General features: G+C 43.6%; 1 protein-coding gene across 1 annotated transcript in view; it reads right to left on the bottom strand.

Annotated features, from left to right (window-relative positions):
* Nucleotides 1–14802, bottom strand: part of LOC126412899 (ionotropic receptor 75a-like) — a 129224-nt gene that overhangs the window by 95564 nt on the left and 18858 nt on the right. Inside the window, exons 3-4 of the mRNA XM_050083144.1 lie at nt 8553–8837; nt 1513–1637 (exon numbers count right to left, since the gene is read on the bottom strand). Of these exons, the coding sequence (XP_049939101.1) occupies nt 1513–1637; nt 8553–8837 (410 nt within the window). The remainder of the gene's footprint in view (nt 1–1512; nt 1638–8552; nt 8838–14802) is intronic.

The following is a 14802-nucleotide window of genomic DNA, read 5'->3' as shown; positions in this document are numbered from 1 at the left end:
TAAAAAAATAAATGTATGTAACAGTAAAAGGCAACCATTACTAACTGATTACGGCCCCGTCCACAACCGTAACCGAAGCCTGCCTTCCCTTGACTACCACCAGGTTTCAACGTCAGTGTGATTATTTTCTTCGAATAAAAGTGTAATTTCTGATCGGCTCATTGCGTATTTCTTTCATTTACCTTCTGTATTATATTGTAGCGTGTTTTGTATGTGTGGTCCAAGTTTAATTGAACTGTTACTTGGTGGCGAGATATCATGTGAAAATTGTTGTCGTCCTTAAGTTTTGCACCCCAGTGTTCCTCCTCAGAAAATTTTTCTTAGTTTTACTCTCACAAGGGGAGGCCGCCAATTGTGAAATTCAGATTCGATTCATACTGCGCATAATAAAAGCTCATGGCCAGTGGTGTAATGTGGCAAAGCACCAAGATGCACCTCTCAGCCGTTGTCGAGAAAATCAACAGTTAAAAGAAACCGTTGCGGTGAAATACTCTCTACGATTAATGATTTTCTACAGCGTCGTGGCGCAGCGGTAAGCGCTGGAGTTCGTAATCCGAAGGTCGCCGGATCGAATCTCGCGCCATGCAATTTTTTTTGTTATTATTTTTTTGTAATTCAAATTATATATATATATATATATATATATATATATATATATATATATATATATATATATATATATAACTATTAATGAATCCGCACTGATTTTCGACGATAAGTTGCGCTAGGGACCGCATCTACTTTCTTTCGAAGTTAGCACGCAACTACGCTGTTATGCGGCGGCTCGTTTCGGCCCATTCAACATCTGTCCTTCAAGTGTAACGAGCGAGTAACGGAGTTTATATTTCATACCTGCCGCAGCAAGTTTGTGTTCGTGGGGTCTCTATTCTAATTCGAACGTTTGACTTATGCTATACGTATTCGTTTCGGAATATCGTTTCTACGTCTTCCGTTAGCTATACGTGGTTAACATTATGAAGACAATTAATAACATTTGTGAAATACAACTTTGTTTGCGGAAAACATAATGATGTTCGAAGTCGTCAGTTTTTCCACGACAAACGACTTTCAACAACTTATTATATGCATAATTGTTGCAACTGATTGCTGGGAATTATATATATATTTGAATTACAAAAAAACAAATACTAAAAAAAAAAGGTTGAATGGCGCGAGATTCGATCCGGCGACCTTCGGATTTCGAACCCGAGCGCTTACCGCTGCACCACGACGCTGTAGAAAATTACTAATCGTAGAGAGTATTTCACCGCAACGGTTTCTTTTAACTCTCGATTTTCTCGACAACGGCTCAGAAGTGCATCTTGGTGCTTTGCCACATTACACCTCTGGCCATGAGCTTTTATTATGCGCAGTATGAATCGAATCTGAATTTCACAATTGGCGGCCTCCCCTTGTCAGTGCGTATTCTGGGCACAGAGCACAAAACACACCTAATATGTGGTGTGCCCTGCATTACCAGACGGTGGATGATCGTGTGGAAATAATGCTTACGAGAAATTGAGCATGTCTGACAAGCGAGAGCAGACTTCCCAGCCGAAACGCGCAACCATGTCCAGGTGCTTGTCCTCCACCTTCCTCAGTCTCCTCCCCAGGTTGTCCAAGGGCGAGTAGATCACCTGCAACAGCACACAACATGTACCCAGGATGCACTTCGTGCGCTGTTGCGAGTACGAGTATTTGGCTGCAGTACAAATTTCTGCTAGGGCAAAATTAATAAATGTCACTCAATTGTTTTAGTGGATTGAACAGAGTTAGCCACAAAATGACAATTTTGAGAGCGATCATATCATGTACTTAATTTTTTATTTAATTGTCCTGATTTTCAAAATTTTTTGAGCACGGTTACCAGTTTCGACTATACAATAGCCATATTCAGAATCTACACTTGAAGCAAAAGGAAAATCATTAATGTCTACTACAAAAAGAACTTAGAAACAAAGGACAGGAATCTATACAACTATATTGTGGCTAATTGTTGTTTAATTTCGTTACCAAAATGCTCGGAAAGTTCTTGACCAATTTACTTAAAATTTTTACATGATCCTCTAATAAACGTTCGGACGAATACAGGCTGCATATTTTCTAAGGAAACGCTGTTAGCAAAAATCTCGAAATGTTCTTCACTGATTTTCTTCAGAATTTTTCAAGATACTTCCCTCTGGCAAGTATCTTGATCCTTGTGGTAGAAGTTTAAGGAACTCCCCTTGTTTTTGACAGGTTCAAAACAATTGGGCCTGTATAGACAGTAATCGGAGTTGAGGGATGCGGTGGTTTTGCATGGTATGAGCCTTGCCTTCGTCGCAAAGCCGTAGAGCTCATTGGGTTTATGCACTGCCGGAAGAAATTGGAGTGGAGGGATGCTGTAGTTTGGCACTGTAGAAGTCTTGTCTTCGTCACAAAGTCCCAGAGCTCATTGGGTTTATGCACTGCCGGAGAAAGAGTTGTGCACCCTTTCAGAGGTTTCTAATTCAATCAAGATTTATTATTGCAACAGTGCATTGGAGTACATGAAATGATTACATTTACAGATCAATAGCACAAACGGTTCTTAGGTACCAGATATCAACCCATGCTCAAACACCCATGTAAGTACGTAATGTAGTCTCCACTGGGGACAATGAAGGTGCTGACTCTGACATCTAGTGGACTGTACAGATGGCGAATACCGTCCTGGGATATGTTATGCCATACCTGCTTGATCTGTTCACGTAGTTCTGTAAGAGTTGTTGGCTGACGAGTCACACAAGTCAATTCTCCTCCCATCATATCCCACAAATGCTCGATTGCAGACAAGTCCGGAGATCATGCTGGCCAGGGAAGTATCTGCACATCTTGCAGAGCACGTTGAGTTTCACGGAAAGCGTGTGGGCTAGCATTATCCTGTTCGTAGAAAACATCGCCTTCCTGTTGCAAGAACGGCTGAAGACCAGGTCTGACAACATTTTGTACTGGTTGTTGTCCGCTCTAGAAACAGCAAAGGTGAACCATAGTTGTAGCTTATAGCATTCCAGAGAGGAGGGAGGGGGGAGAGAGGGCAGTGTGTCTTGGGCGAGTGCACTCTACGGGAAAGTGGTCACCAGGTCTGCGCCGTACGCGCGAACGGCCATTATTTGCCTTCATTGCTGAAGACCACTGCGCACCATTTTCCAAATGATCATCTGACGGCGCCAATCGAGCCATGCAAATCGATGCTGTGGCATGTGGAAAACGGGCTAGAGGCGTGCGTGCTAATAACCGGTTCGCAACAGTTCGTGTTGACACGTCTGGGTTCACAAACCCTCTTATCTGTGCTATTGTAGCTGTACGATCAGCCACTGCTGCCCTCACAGTACGACGGTCCTGGCAGGCGTCTATAGTGTGTGGATGTCCACAAACCCGTCTAGTGGTGTGAGAACGTTCACGTGACCACTGATGCTATCATCGTTGCACAACGGACGCGGCACGTCCAATTTGTGTGGCAATTCTCCGAAAGGACGATCCCGCTACTCGGAAGGCGCAATTTGACTCCTTCCAAACTCGCTCAGTTGGCTGTAGGAAGCACAAGTGCGTCTCCTTGGTATGGTTGCCCGAGTGCTTCACACGTTTGCACCACATTGTCTTTTGTGGCAGTGAGCATCATCTATTAAGAGTAGCCACAGATGGCGCTCTGGTAGCTGTGCTACTACTCTATCTGTTGGCGGACGAAGCTGAAACCAGTATCAGTACGTCTACTATTCCCCAGGTAGCATATACCGTCATCGGATCAAAATCGACATCATCTTTCCAGATGTACTAATTTTTTTTCAGCAGTGTATGATGAACTTAAGAGAATTATCAGACCATGCCAACGGCGATGACGTATGAATGTAGCTTGGAGGGGTATTCCTCTGCAAGGTGACTGTAATACATCGTTGTCATCAAATATTTGATACCCGCTACTGGGCCGGCCGAGGTGGCCGAGCGGTTCTAGGCGCTGAACCGCGACCGCTACGGTCGCAGGTTCGAATCCTGCCTCGGACATGGATGTGTGTGATGTCCTTAAGTTAGTTAGGTTTAAGTAGTTCTAAGTTCTAGGGGACTGATGACCTCAGCAGTTAAGTCCCATAGTGCTCAGAGCCATTTTGAACCCGCTACTGGACACAGGTTTATTATAGTCTGCATTACGGTCTTCATCTCTTAGCTTGCATATCTCTACTGTGTGTTTTCTTGCATCTGAACGTCGCCACAGTCTTTTCCTATTTATTGGAATCCAACAAAGAACGACCTCGATTCATGTGTCATCCACTCACCTGGCTACATGTCACGCTCACCTCCCCTTCATTTTCATTGCAGTACTTATTATGTCTCCCACTTAGTATTTCCTTTAACACATTTATTGCCTTGCCTGTCTCTCCTAGTAATTCCCTAGATGCTTCTCGTTATCGATCGCCAAGCAGTCAGGAGTCTTTGAATAATTACTGCAATAAAAGTTCATCTGTCATTCCTAAAAGCAAAAATTCATAATAGACACTGAGTTAAACTTTAATTTTAAGACAAATCATAAGTTTTGTTTTGAAAGCCCAGTCTAGTTTACTGAAGCACTCTAAGCCATTTTTCTCTTCTGTTTATTTTCATGTTCGTCCAGTCATTTTATTGAACTGTGTCTCATATAAAATACTCTACGCTGATTCTATGATCTTTAGTAATTTATGCTACACAGGGCGTCAGCAAAGTCCCGCTGTCGTTTCAAAAAATCGTACTTGGAAGTACAGACAGAGGATCGTGATTTGTTGTAAAAATGCTTAGTAGTTGTAAAAGTTTTTTTTTGTTTTGTGCTCTGCTGCTGCAGCACTGATCCGTACTTGAGCTTAAGTCTATTATTTACATCTACATACATACTCCGCAAGCCACCATACGGTGCGTAGCGGAGGGTACCCTTTACCGCAACAAGTCGTTTCCTTTCCTGTTCCACTCGCATATAGAGCGAGGGAAAAACGGACTATCTATATGCCTCCGTACGATCCCTAATTTTGCGTATCTTATCTTCGTGGTCCCTACACGAAATGTATGTTGGTGTCAATAGAACTTTCTGCAGTCAGCTTCAAATGCCGGTTCCTTAAACTATCTCAGTAGCGTTCTTCGAGATCAATGTTTTCTTACCTCCAGGGATTCCCATTTGAGCTTCCGAAGCATATCCGTAACACTTGCATGCTGATCGAAGCTACCGGTAACAAATTTAGCAGCTCGCCTCTGAATTGCTTTGATGTTTTCTTTCAATTCGACCTGGTGTGGATTCCAAACTCTCGAGCAGTAGTCAAGAATAGGTGGCACTAGCATCGTATATGCGGTCTTCTATACAGATGAACTCCATTCTTCCTAAAATTCTCCCAACAGTCCGACGTCGACCATCCGCCTTCTTTACCACAATGAACGTCCTATTTCATATCGCTTCGCAACGTAACCGATGTGACTGTGTCAAGCAGGACACTACTAATGCTGTATTCGAACATTACGGATTTGTTTCTCGTACTCATCTGCATTAACTTCCATTTTTCTACATTAAGAGCCAGCTCCCATTCAACTTATCAACTAGAAATTTTGTCAAGGCCTTCTTGTATCATCCTATAGTCACTTATCTTCGACACCTTCCTGTATGCCATAGCATCATCAGCGATCAACATATGTCTAGATTATTGATTGTTTTCTGAGTTATTTAACCAAAAATTAATTCGGCCTTTGTTAAAAACGCTACTAGATTAGAAATGGTGAATTATCTACAGCCGGCCGCTGTGGCCGAGTGGTTCTAGGCGCTTCAGTCCGGAACCGCGCTGCTGCTACGGTCACAGGTTCGAATCTTGCCTCGGGCATGGTTGTGTGTGATGTCCTTAGGTTAGTTAGGTTTAAGTAGTTCTAAGCGTAGGGGACTGATGACCTCAGATGTTAAGTCTCATAGTGCTTAGAGCCATTTGAATCATTTTTGAATTATCCATGGTACCGGTACTAGACTGAGCATGAAAAGACGCACCAGTTGAGCGGACCAAGTTTATTATTCCATGTATTTTTTTTCTTATTTGTCATAAGGCGCGTGTGTACTAGATCTGTGACTTATTAATTTATATCAAAACTTTTGTATGGATACCATTGTCTTCGGTCTGAATAGAAATGGAGGAGTAAGATCTTTTACTTAACTTATACGTAAAATGGTGGTCCAATTTTGTATTGTAAGTGAGTTTGCACATTTTGGCGATGGAATGCAAGCTCTGACTGGCGCTAGCAGGGAGGGGTTCGAGTACCGTGGATTATGCAGTGACCCTTAGGGAACAAGGAAGGATCTGGGGGAGAGTTGCATTTGGGGACACCTTGCGAAGAGTCGGCAGAACATTCGGTAGCCAGGTTTGGCGCAGGACAGTCTTCAGGTTATGCGCCAGAAACGTGATAGTGCAATAAAGGGTTGGTTACTGGGCGGCAAGCAGCCGCGTGAATATACCAAAATTCGTTCGTTATTAGTTAATTCTGGACCAAGTGGGACTATGACTCCGTGAGTTACCGGGAACTAACAGTTTGCGAACGTCGTAGGATATGAGTTGTAGAATTTTTAACATTATTTACTTGCTGATCTGGGATTATTTGTGCCTATTTCAAATTATGCGACCCTACTCTTTTCGCTAATAAGCGATGATTCAGTGATATATGGGGACTCTAATGACGCATTCACGCAAGTTTAACTGCAATTGAAAATATTTATTAATTTATTCCTCGTTAAATTATGTTTTTGTAGGACCACAATTTCTACATTTTTTTGCAGATGATAACTGAATAACTCATCTCGGTGTAAATTAAATATTGTGGTATAGTCTACGTCAGTTGGTCAGTAGATAAGAACTATTTTTAGTTATTTCATTATCATTTCATTCATTGCACTATGTTGGTACATGAAATTCGTTTAACTTGCCAGTACTTCAATTACTTCACCGTAGGACCACAAACTAATACTATGTCTTAGTCTATCTCAGCTAAACGACATGATTGTAGACGTGTGCGTCTCGATTCTGTGACTATGTCAAGCCATAATTTTAAACAGAGCCATACATTACCCAACTCTCTCTACTGCTAAATCTCGTCTCAGATAATATTTGCTAGAAAGCAATAAGGACCGTTAAGTCGCACCACATTTCTTTCCTCCTAACAGTAGCTATGATTTTTTTGAAAAGATAGTGGGACTTTATGAACACCTTACACACTGAAGCGCCAAAGAAACTGGTATTATTGTAAAAAATGCTCAGGATTTTACTTTGAAACCATTAAGTGACACTAGAGGTAGAATGGGACGGAGAGGTTAAAGCCTTTCAGGTATTAGTAGCGAGATACAACACTAAAGCCTTAACGACACTGGTGTAGGTATGCGTATTCAATTACAGAGATATGTAAACAGGCAGAATACGGCGCTGCGGTCGGCAACGCCTATGTAAGACAAGTGTCTGGCGCAGTTGCTAGATCAGTTATTGCTGCTATAAGTCAGGTTATCAAGATTTAGGTGAGTCTGAACGTGGTATTATAGTCGGCGCACGAGCGATGGGACACAGCATATCAGAGGTAGTGATGAAGTGGGGATTTTCTCGTAGGACCATTTCACTAGTGTGCCTTGAATATCAGGAATCCGACATCGCTGCGGCCGGAAAAAGATCCTGGAAGAACGGGACGAACGGCGACTGAAAAGAATCGTTCAACGTGACACAAGTGCAACCCTTCCGCAAAGTGCTGCAGACTTCAATGCTGCTGATTGATACAACTTGATACGACTCTGACAGATGACACGTACGTAAGCATCCTATCTGATTACCTGTATCCATTCATGTGCGTTGTGCATTCCGACGGACTTTGAAAATTCCAGCAGAACAATGCGACACCCCACAAGTCCACATTTGCTACAGAGAGGCTCCAGGAACACTCTTCTGAGTTTAAAGACTTTTACTGGACACTAAACTCCCCAGACATGAACATTATTTAGCATATCCGGGATGCCTTGCATCGTGCCGTTCAGAAGAGATCACCACTGCGTCGTACTCTTTCGGATTTATGGACAGCCCTGCACGATTCATTGTGTCAGTTCCCTCCAACACTACTTCAGACATTATTCGAGTCCATACCACGTCCTGTTGCGGCACTTCTGCGTGCTCGCTGGGACCTACACGATATTGGCAGGTGTACCAGTTTCTTTAGCCGTTCAGTGTATTATTCACCATCATTGTGGTAAACATGTAGAGCGGCCATTGTGATTTGTGAAAATACGTCCTTAAGGTTGTGGAGGCGAGGAGTATTCGTTTGTAAGATTGACAGCGAATGGATTTGGTCGACAGACAAACATAAGGACCACTTTTGAAGATGGTTTCACCGAAATATAAAGATGTTTTAAAATGTACGAGTACCGGTGATGGTACACGGTAGGAGTTACTTAAGAAAACTTCATTAAAAAGGCTGATACAAACCACTGTCTGAATCCATTGTACGAAAATTACGTATTATTGCAAGACTTCTTGACATTTACGTGACCGATGTACGGTAGTGTCGCTTACCCTGGCTGCGAGACGCAGTATTCGTCCGTTGAGCTGGCGCGGCGGCCACTGTACGTGGGTGCCGTGGTACGCCAGTCCGGTGCCCTGCGACCAGCGCCCCACGGCGATCCTGAGCAGCGAGTCTTCAGGTTGGTCGAGGACCAGCTTCTCCAGGACGACTTCGCCCTCGCGATGAGAGGCCCACGTGACGTCACTGTCCAGCCGCAGCGGCAGGTCCTCCGGCGGCGGCCCTCCGCCCCACACCAGCCAGTGCGTCGATGTGTTCAGCAGGCCCAGCCGTGCGCACTGACAACAGCGGCCAGGAGGCGCCGTGTTAGAGGACTTCTCAGGCTCATTAGATCAAACTGATATGGAGAGCCGGTACAGGGCAAAGGGCGTTCACTACCTACCACCTATCAAAGATTTCCAGATATCCGAAGAAGTTTGATAACGGCAACATGTAAACACAGATAGGGACGGTCCACGTTTTATAAAGATACATATATATTTCTATCTGTACAAAATTGTGAGAATTACATAGAATAGAGAATCAAAAGGTTTGTATTCCCGAACGTTATATACGGTCCAGTCACACAGATGTAACCATCTGTGAAAAGCGTCAGTAACTACCCTTTGCAGCGCAGAGTTGGAGGAAGAGAGTCAGTTAGGTTGCGGAAGGTACCGACAGGGATGTTGAGCCGACTCCAGTGTCGTGGCCAGCTGCAATAGGTTCCTCGGTTGAGGATCCATGCGCGAACAGCCCGATGGAGGTGGTCCCACAGGTTGTCGATTATATTGTAACCCGGGAAGTTTCGTGCCCAGGGGTGTACGGTAAACTCATACTGGTGCCCTTCGAACCACGCACGTATACTGCGAGCTGAGTGACACGTTGCACTGACCTGCTGATAGAGGCCATCATGCCGAGGAGGAAACAAATTCCACGTGGTGGTGGACACTGTCTTCAAGGATAGATGCACACTTAATCCATTGTGTCTTCCAGAATCGCGACATTATCCAGAGAATGCTAAGAAAATATTTCTAAGACCCTAACGCTCCCTCCCCCGGCCTGGATCCTTTCGAAAATGTTGTACAGCCGTAAACGCCAACTGCAGGTGTCCGATGGCCCACGATTAATCTGAAAAGGCCACCTACCGCCACTCATTGTACGTTCAGTTGCGGTACTACCGATCCTATTGACCACTGAGGTTTCTTTTGCATGTTCCATTCTTCCACCCTCTAAGAATTTGATGTCTCTTTCTTGTCCTAATTGGTGGTGTTCTGGTGGATCTGCCGAAAGACACCGGTTCCTCTACCATCACAATTGACTGAATTACATGTTAGAAAGTGGGGGCACCCCTTCAACATTTTGACACCTTGTAATGTCTCTTGCAGCGGTCTCTTCGCGATATTTTCAGAAATTTTATAAATTATATAACTCAGTACATATCTCGAAATATCTCTTCTTATCTTACCGATTCCTAATCTTTAATATACGATGATTATCAATGCAAAGTAGTTTCAAGCCCTATTATTCCTTGGAGCGTCCATTTACTCCATGGAATAGCTTCTCTGCTATCTGTTTTCTCTTATGAGAAGAATGAGGCAATGCTTGCCGATTAGCCGTGAAAGAAGAAGGATGTATATGTATGTATTGTTGAGCTAGTCGCCATCTTGATGAGATTCCGTATGACAAGGAATTTAATACATGAACTAAACTAAATACGTGTTCGCGTATTATTTAACTGATTATTATTGACAGTGTCTGCTTACTACGCTGTGTTGCACGGGATCAGTGGGGAACGTCTGATTTACACTGGACGAAGCTGCCGTTTTGTATGCTCAATATATCCAGTTACTTCAAATAAATAGGCTAACACGGTCTTACCAGCAGATCTCCGGTCTTCCCCATGTGATCACCGAAAGTTAATAATTATTACAAATGCTTCCAGGAGATCGACTGACAATTTTCGTCGCACCGAGACTTCGAAATTGCTTCACTGCCTTATGGAATTTAAGTTAAGCTCAATTTAATCAGGACAGAACAGTATTGAACTGTGTGAATGTGATAAGCCTGCTCTGTGAATGAAAATTTCCTTAACATACGCATGTTTTTACTATCCTGATCAGTGAAGCTAAATCAGGCCGGTGTGAGAGAGGTTTTTAAATTTTTTGAATACCATAAAAAAAATTAAAACCTGTCTCCACAGTTTTAGGAATGTTCTCATCTCCATCTCTGGCGAATTTTTGGCCCAGCTGAAGTATTGTTCCACAATACTCACAATTCGTATTCTGGCGCTTCTAATCTCCTTGGTTTGGACCTCTTTAATGCCTTTGGGTTAGAAATTCACAGTCCAGTCCCACAGTTAGCGCCAAGAACAGTGTTTCTTAAACATCTGAGCTTTTTGGCAAATATTCGTTGGTCTTTTCATAACCTTCCTCTTGGTTCACTAATTTCAAAGCTCACATTACCGTCTTGACCATAGTGTTAATGAAGTTCTGTATGGCCTGCACCGTCCCACTGGCCTTGAACACCAGGCTTCTCCAGGAACTACAGTGACTTCAAGCTGCGGGAATTCTCACACTGGTTTCCAGCAGCAGATAGGGTGCATTCATAGCGATTGTTGAAAAGCCGAACAGTATTCTCAGGATCTATAGCGATTTAGTGCTAGAGTTAACTCTCATGCAGTGCTAGACTCATACACCATTCCCAAAGTGGAAGACATTCTGACTTAAGTGTTTACCAAGATTGATATCTGGGATACACAGTGTCTGCCATTGGACACTGCTTCTGAGGGAGTGTTTATGATCAATACCCCTTTTTGAAGCTGTTCAGCGTAGCAAGTGTGCCTGTCACTTTTCAATCTTGAAGCGTTACTCTACGATGCCCCTGGAATGGCTAATTACTTAGGCGATGTTCAGGTGGCCAGCAAGTCTAGCAAGGACCTTACGCGCAACTTGGACACTTTTCTTCCATTTTTGATCGGGTACAGTTGTGGCGCAACAAGGACACATGTGACCTCTTCATTCGACAGCTGGAGTACTTAGGAAATGTTTTTAGTGTTTCTAGAATTTGCCCTACCGAACAGTACATTGAGGCCATTTAAACAGGTGCCCAAAGACAGACATCAGTTGAAATCAGTACTTGGACAACTCAGTGACTAGTGGTGACCCATTACGCATGCTGCAGTGCTGGAAGAACCTTTGCATTATCTGCTCTGCAAGAACATCTCATGGAACTGGTTGCCACAGTGCGACAGGGCATTCTGAGTGCTATGGCGCACTCTCCTGCAGCCTACCTACCTGATTGCCTAGGACTCTACCAAGCCTCTAGTCTTGCATCTGACACACCGGATTAAGGTGTGGGGCGATTCTCTCCCATACTGTGGATCGCATGGAATGACCATTCACTTTTGTTTCTAAGACTTTGAATGCCACGCAGTGCAACTACAGTCAGATCGAGAAGGAGGCCCTGGCTATCATATTTAGAATTAAAAAATTTGATATATCTCCACTGCTCAAATCGACCATCCTCTTCCCACCAAGACGGCATGCCACTTGCAACGCTGAGCCCTGTTGTTCTCTGGCTATACATATGAGATTCAGTTCAGCTCCAGAAAACTTTGCACTATTTTCAGGTTGCAATAAGACAAGATCCAGCTTTCATGGTAACCCAAAGATCTGCTTTCACACAGATACTGTGGCAGAGACGCAGTGACCTGTCTTCCCCTACACATAGACCTCATCTGGCGTCACCCAGCCAGTGACCCTGCCTTCTCTGATGTCTTACAGTACATCCATTGGGGCTGACCTTCCAGTCTTAAGACACTGCTACATCGAGACCTCCAAACGTTTTGGAATGTCAACATGAAATTTTTGCAATAGAAAGGGTAATCCTCATCCATAGCGACGATGGCTAGACATGCATGGTTGTCCTGCGTGCCCTCTGTGACTGAGTCCTCGAGCTCCTCCACTGGGAGTGTTCCTCACTAAGCATGGCAACTCAGCTGGAGGGATGGACGCTACGATAGATGACAAGGTCACTACCTGCTCCACTATCATAGCCAGCAAGCTGCTATGGCCCAAAGATATTTTCCATCGTTCACTACATCCATTGCATGGTCCCACATCCATCTCCATTTTGCCAGACAATTTATTTGTGCCTCTTGGCTCATAACCACAGATTCTAGCACAGGCTTTCTGTCTGTGACTCAGATGTCATCAACCTCCTCAGTCCAGCCCATCAAAGTGCTAACTCACATTTTTGCTGTGGAAGGCCTCCCTGAAACCATTGCCACTGACAGTGGATCCCAATTTACCTCCATCGAATTTTCCTCCTATTTGTGCCATGAACAGTATCTGTCTTATTCATATGGCACCATTTCATCTGGCATCCAATGCCATTGCCGAGTGGTTTGTCTGCACTTTCAAGTCCTAAATGGCAAAGCTGTGTCGTCACCATCCACTGCCTGACAAGCTCACTCTCTTTATGGCATCCTATCGTGCCACCCTGCAGGAAAGTCTTCCCCTGTGGAGCAGTTGCATGGTCGACAATGTAGATCTTCACTTTCAACCCTTCATCCCCAGGAAAAGCGCGACCGTTTTTCCTTCCAGCACCCCTATATTGTGCCGCTTTATCACTGCCATGCTGGAGGTAACCCTACAGGACAGCAGCTAGTGCTGCGAACACATTAATCAGATTTAACTGCGATGGGGTTCAATTCCCCCCACCAGAAAATCTCACTCAGTTTTCTGTTCCAGACCCCCACACTGGGCGTCAAAGCACAATACCCTAATGGAATCCATCCTTCTCCTCATTCACTTTCTTGATGAGGTGGACAACAGCAACCTCATCAAAGATGCAGACACCTGTCTCCATGTCTCCTCCATCACTTTAAGGGGGAAGGTGGAAGAATGGCATGCCTTGGTAGTTATCTGTCACTGATGCCAGCCTACAACAAACACACCTCTGCCATGAGGTCTGCAGCAAGCACAGCCCCTGCGAATTAACGATGGCACAGTTCAGTAAGCCAAGAAATTTGCGGCCTGACACACAGAGAGCCTCCACGTAGACTAGACATGAAGAACAACAGGTGGCATGTACAACCACAATGGGGATCGCTTCTGCTGCAGACCTTTCGCTGCATCCACTGTGTCACGTGTGGCCAATCGACTGCAAGTATATCTCCACTCTGCGAATATTTAGGACCATGCAGGTCTCGATCCAGGCTGTTCTGTTGCAGATGGCCAACTGATTCATCTGCCATGGACCCATTACCGCTTCCGACAGCACGCTGCATTCGCCTCCAGGGGACAGCGCCAAATTTGGCGATATACTAGGGGGAATTGTTGGTATCATTCGTTATTGATTCGTCTTGGGAGATTGAAGGGTGTCTGAAATTATACCAGTCTTCCCGGAACCTTAAGTTTCATTCTTTTCAGACGTATGCCTCCTAGTGGGAACATGGACTAAAAGTTTTCCAAATGAGAAGACTGTATCATATCACACAGAATATTTTTGGGTATTTCAGTAAAAGACGGGTTGTGTTATCAAGCATTTAGTGAACTTTCCGTTTAATCTAAGATTTTCTTCGCGATTATTGACATTTTTGCACCTGTCTGTGTTGAGCTTCAGTATTGGACGAAGGAGACCATTTGCTTTAAATCGAGGAAAATAATTCTTACGTTGTCTTGTGGGAATGTTCTGAGTCCCAAAAAGCTTCAAACAAAGTTAATAAAAGTGTTTGAGTTTGTGTAACCAGTCGTTTATAACTACAACATTAAGAAAGAAGACACCTCCAGTTTCACTAGTATCCTCACAGATCTTAGAAAGATAATATGCAAGCTGCGTCTTAGCTGTCTGAGTGTTAAGATGTTGAAAACGTTAGTCATATATACATAAAGTATCTACTTAATTAATTAGAAAATAAATTATAGGTTGCTGGTTCACTCTGTGATCTGTCAAAGACGTATAGCAACTTAAATTACAATTTCCTTTTAAGTAAATTTGAACATTATGGCGTCTATGGAAGTTCTGCAAAATGGTCTAAGTCATATCAATTGAACGTTACACAAACGGTGTATTAAGGAATCTGTCATCAGGTAACTTGGGTCCCTTACTTTTTCTTGTGTATGTTAATGACCTTTCTTCAGTAACATTACCAGATGATAAGTTTGTTCATTTGTAAATGATAAGAAAAAAAAACGAATTAATTTTAGTCTTGTCAAAAACTGTTGCTTTTTCTTTTTAGCTAATTATTGTATCATTAAACAT

This window comes from Schistocerca serialis, chromosome 1 (assembly GCF_023864345.2).
Source record: "Schistocerca serialis cubense isolate TAMUIC-IGC-003099 chromosome 1, iqSchSeri2.2, whole genome shotgun sequence".
NCBI classification, from domain to species: Eukaryota; Metazoa; Arthropoda; class Insecta; order Orthoptera; family Acrididae; genus Schistocerca; species Schistocerca serialis.
The sequence above is the reverse complement of the archived record's forward strand: the minus strand, read 5'-3'. Positions and strand labels throughout refer to the sequence as shown.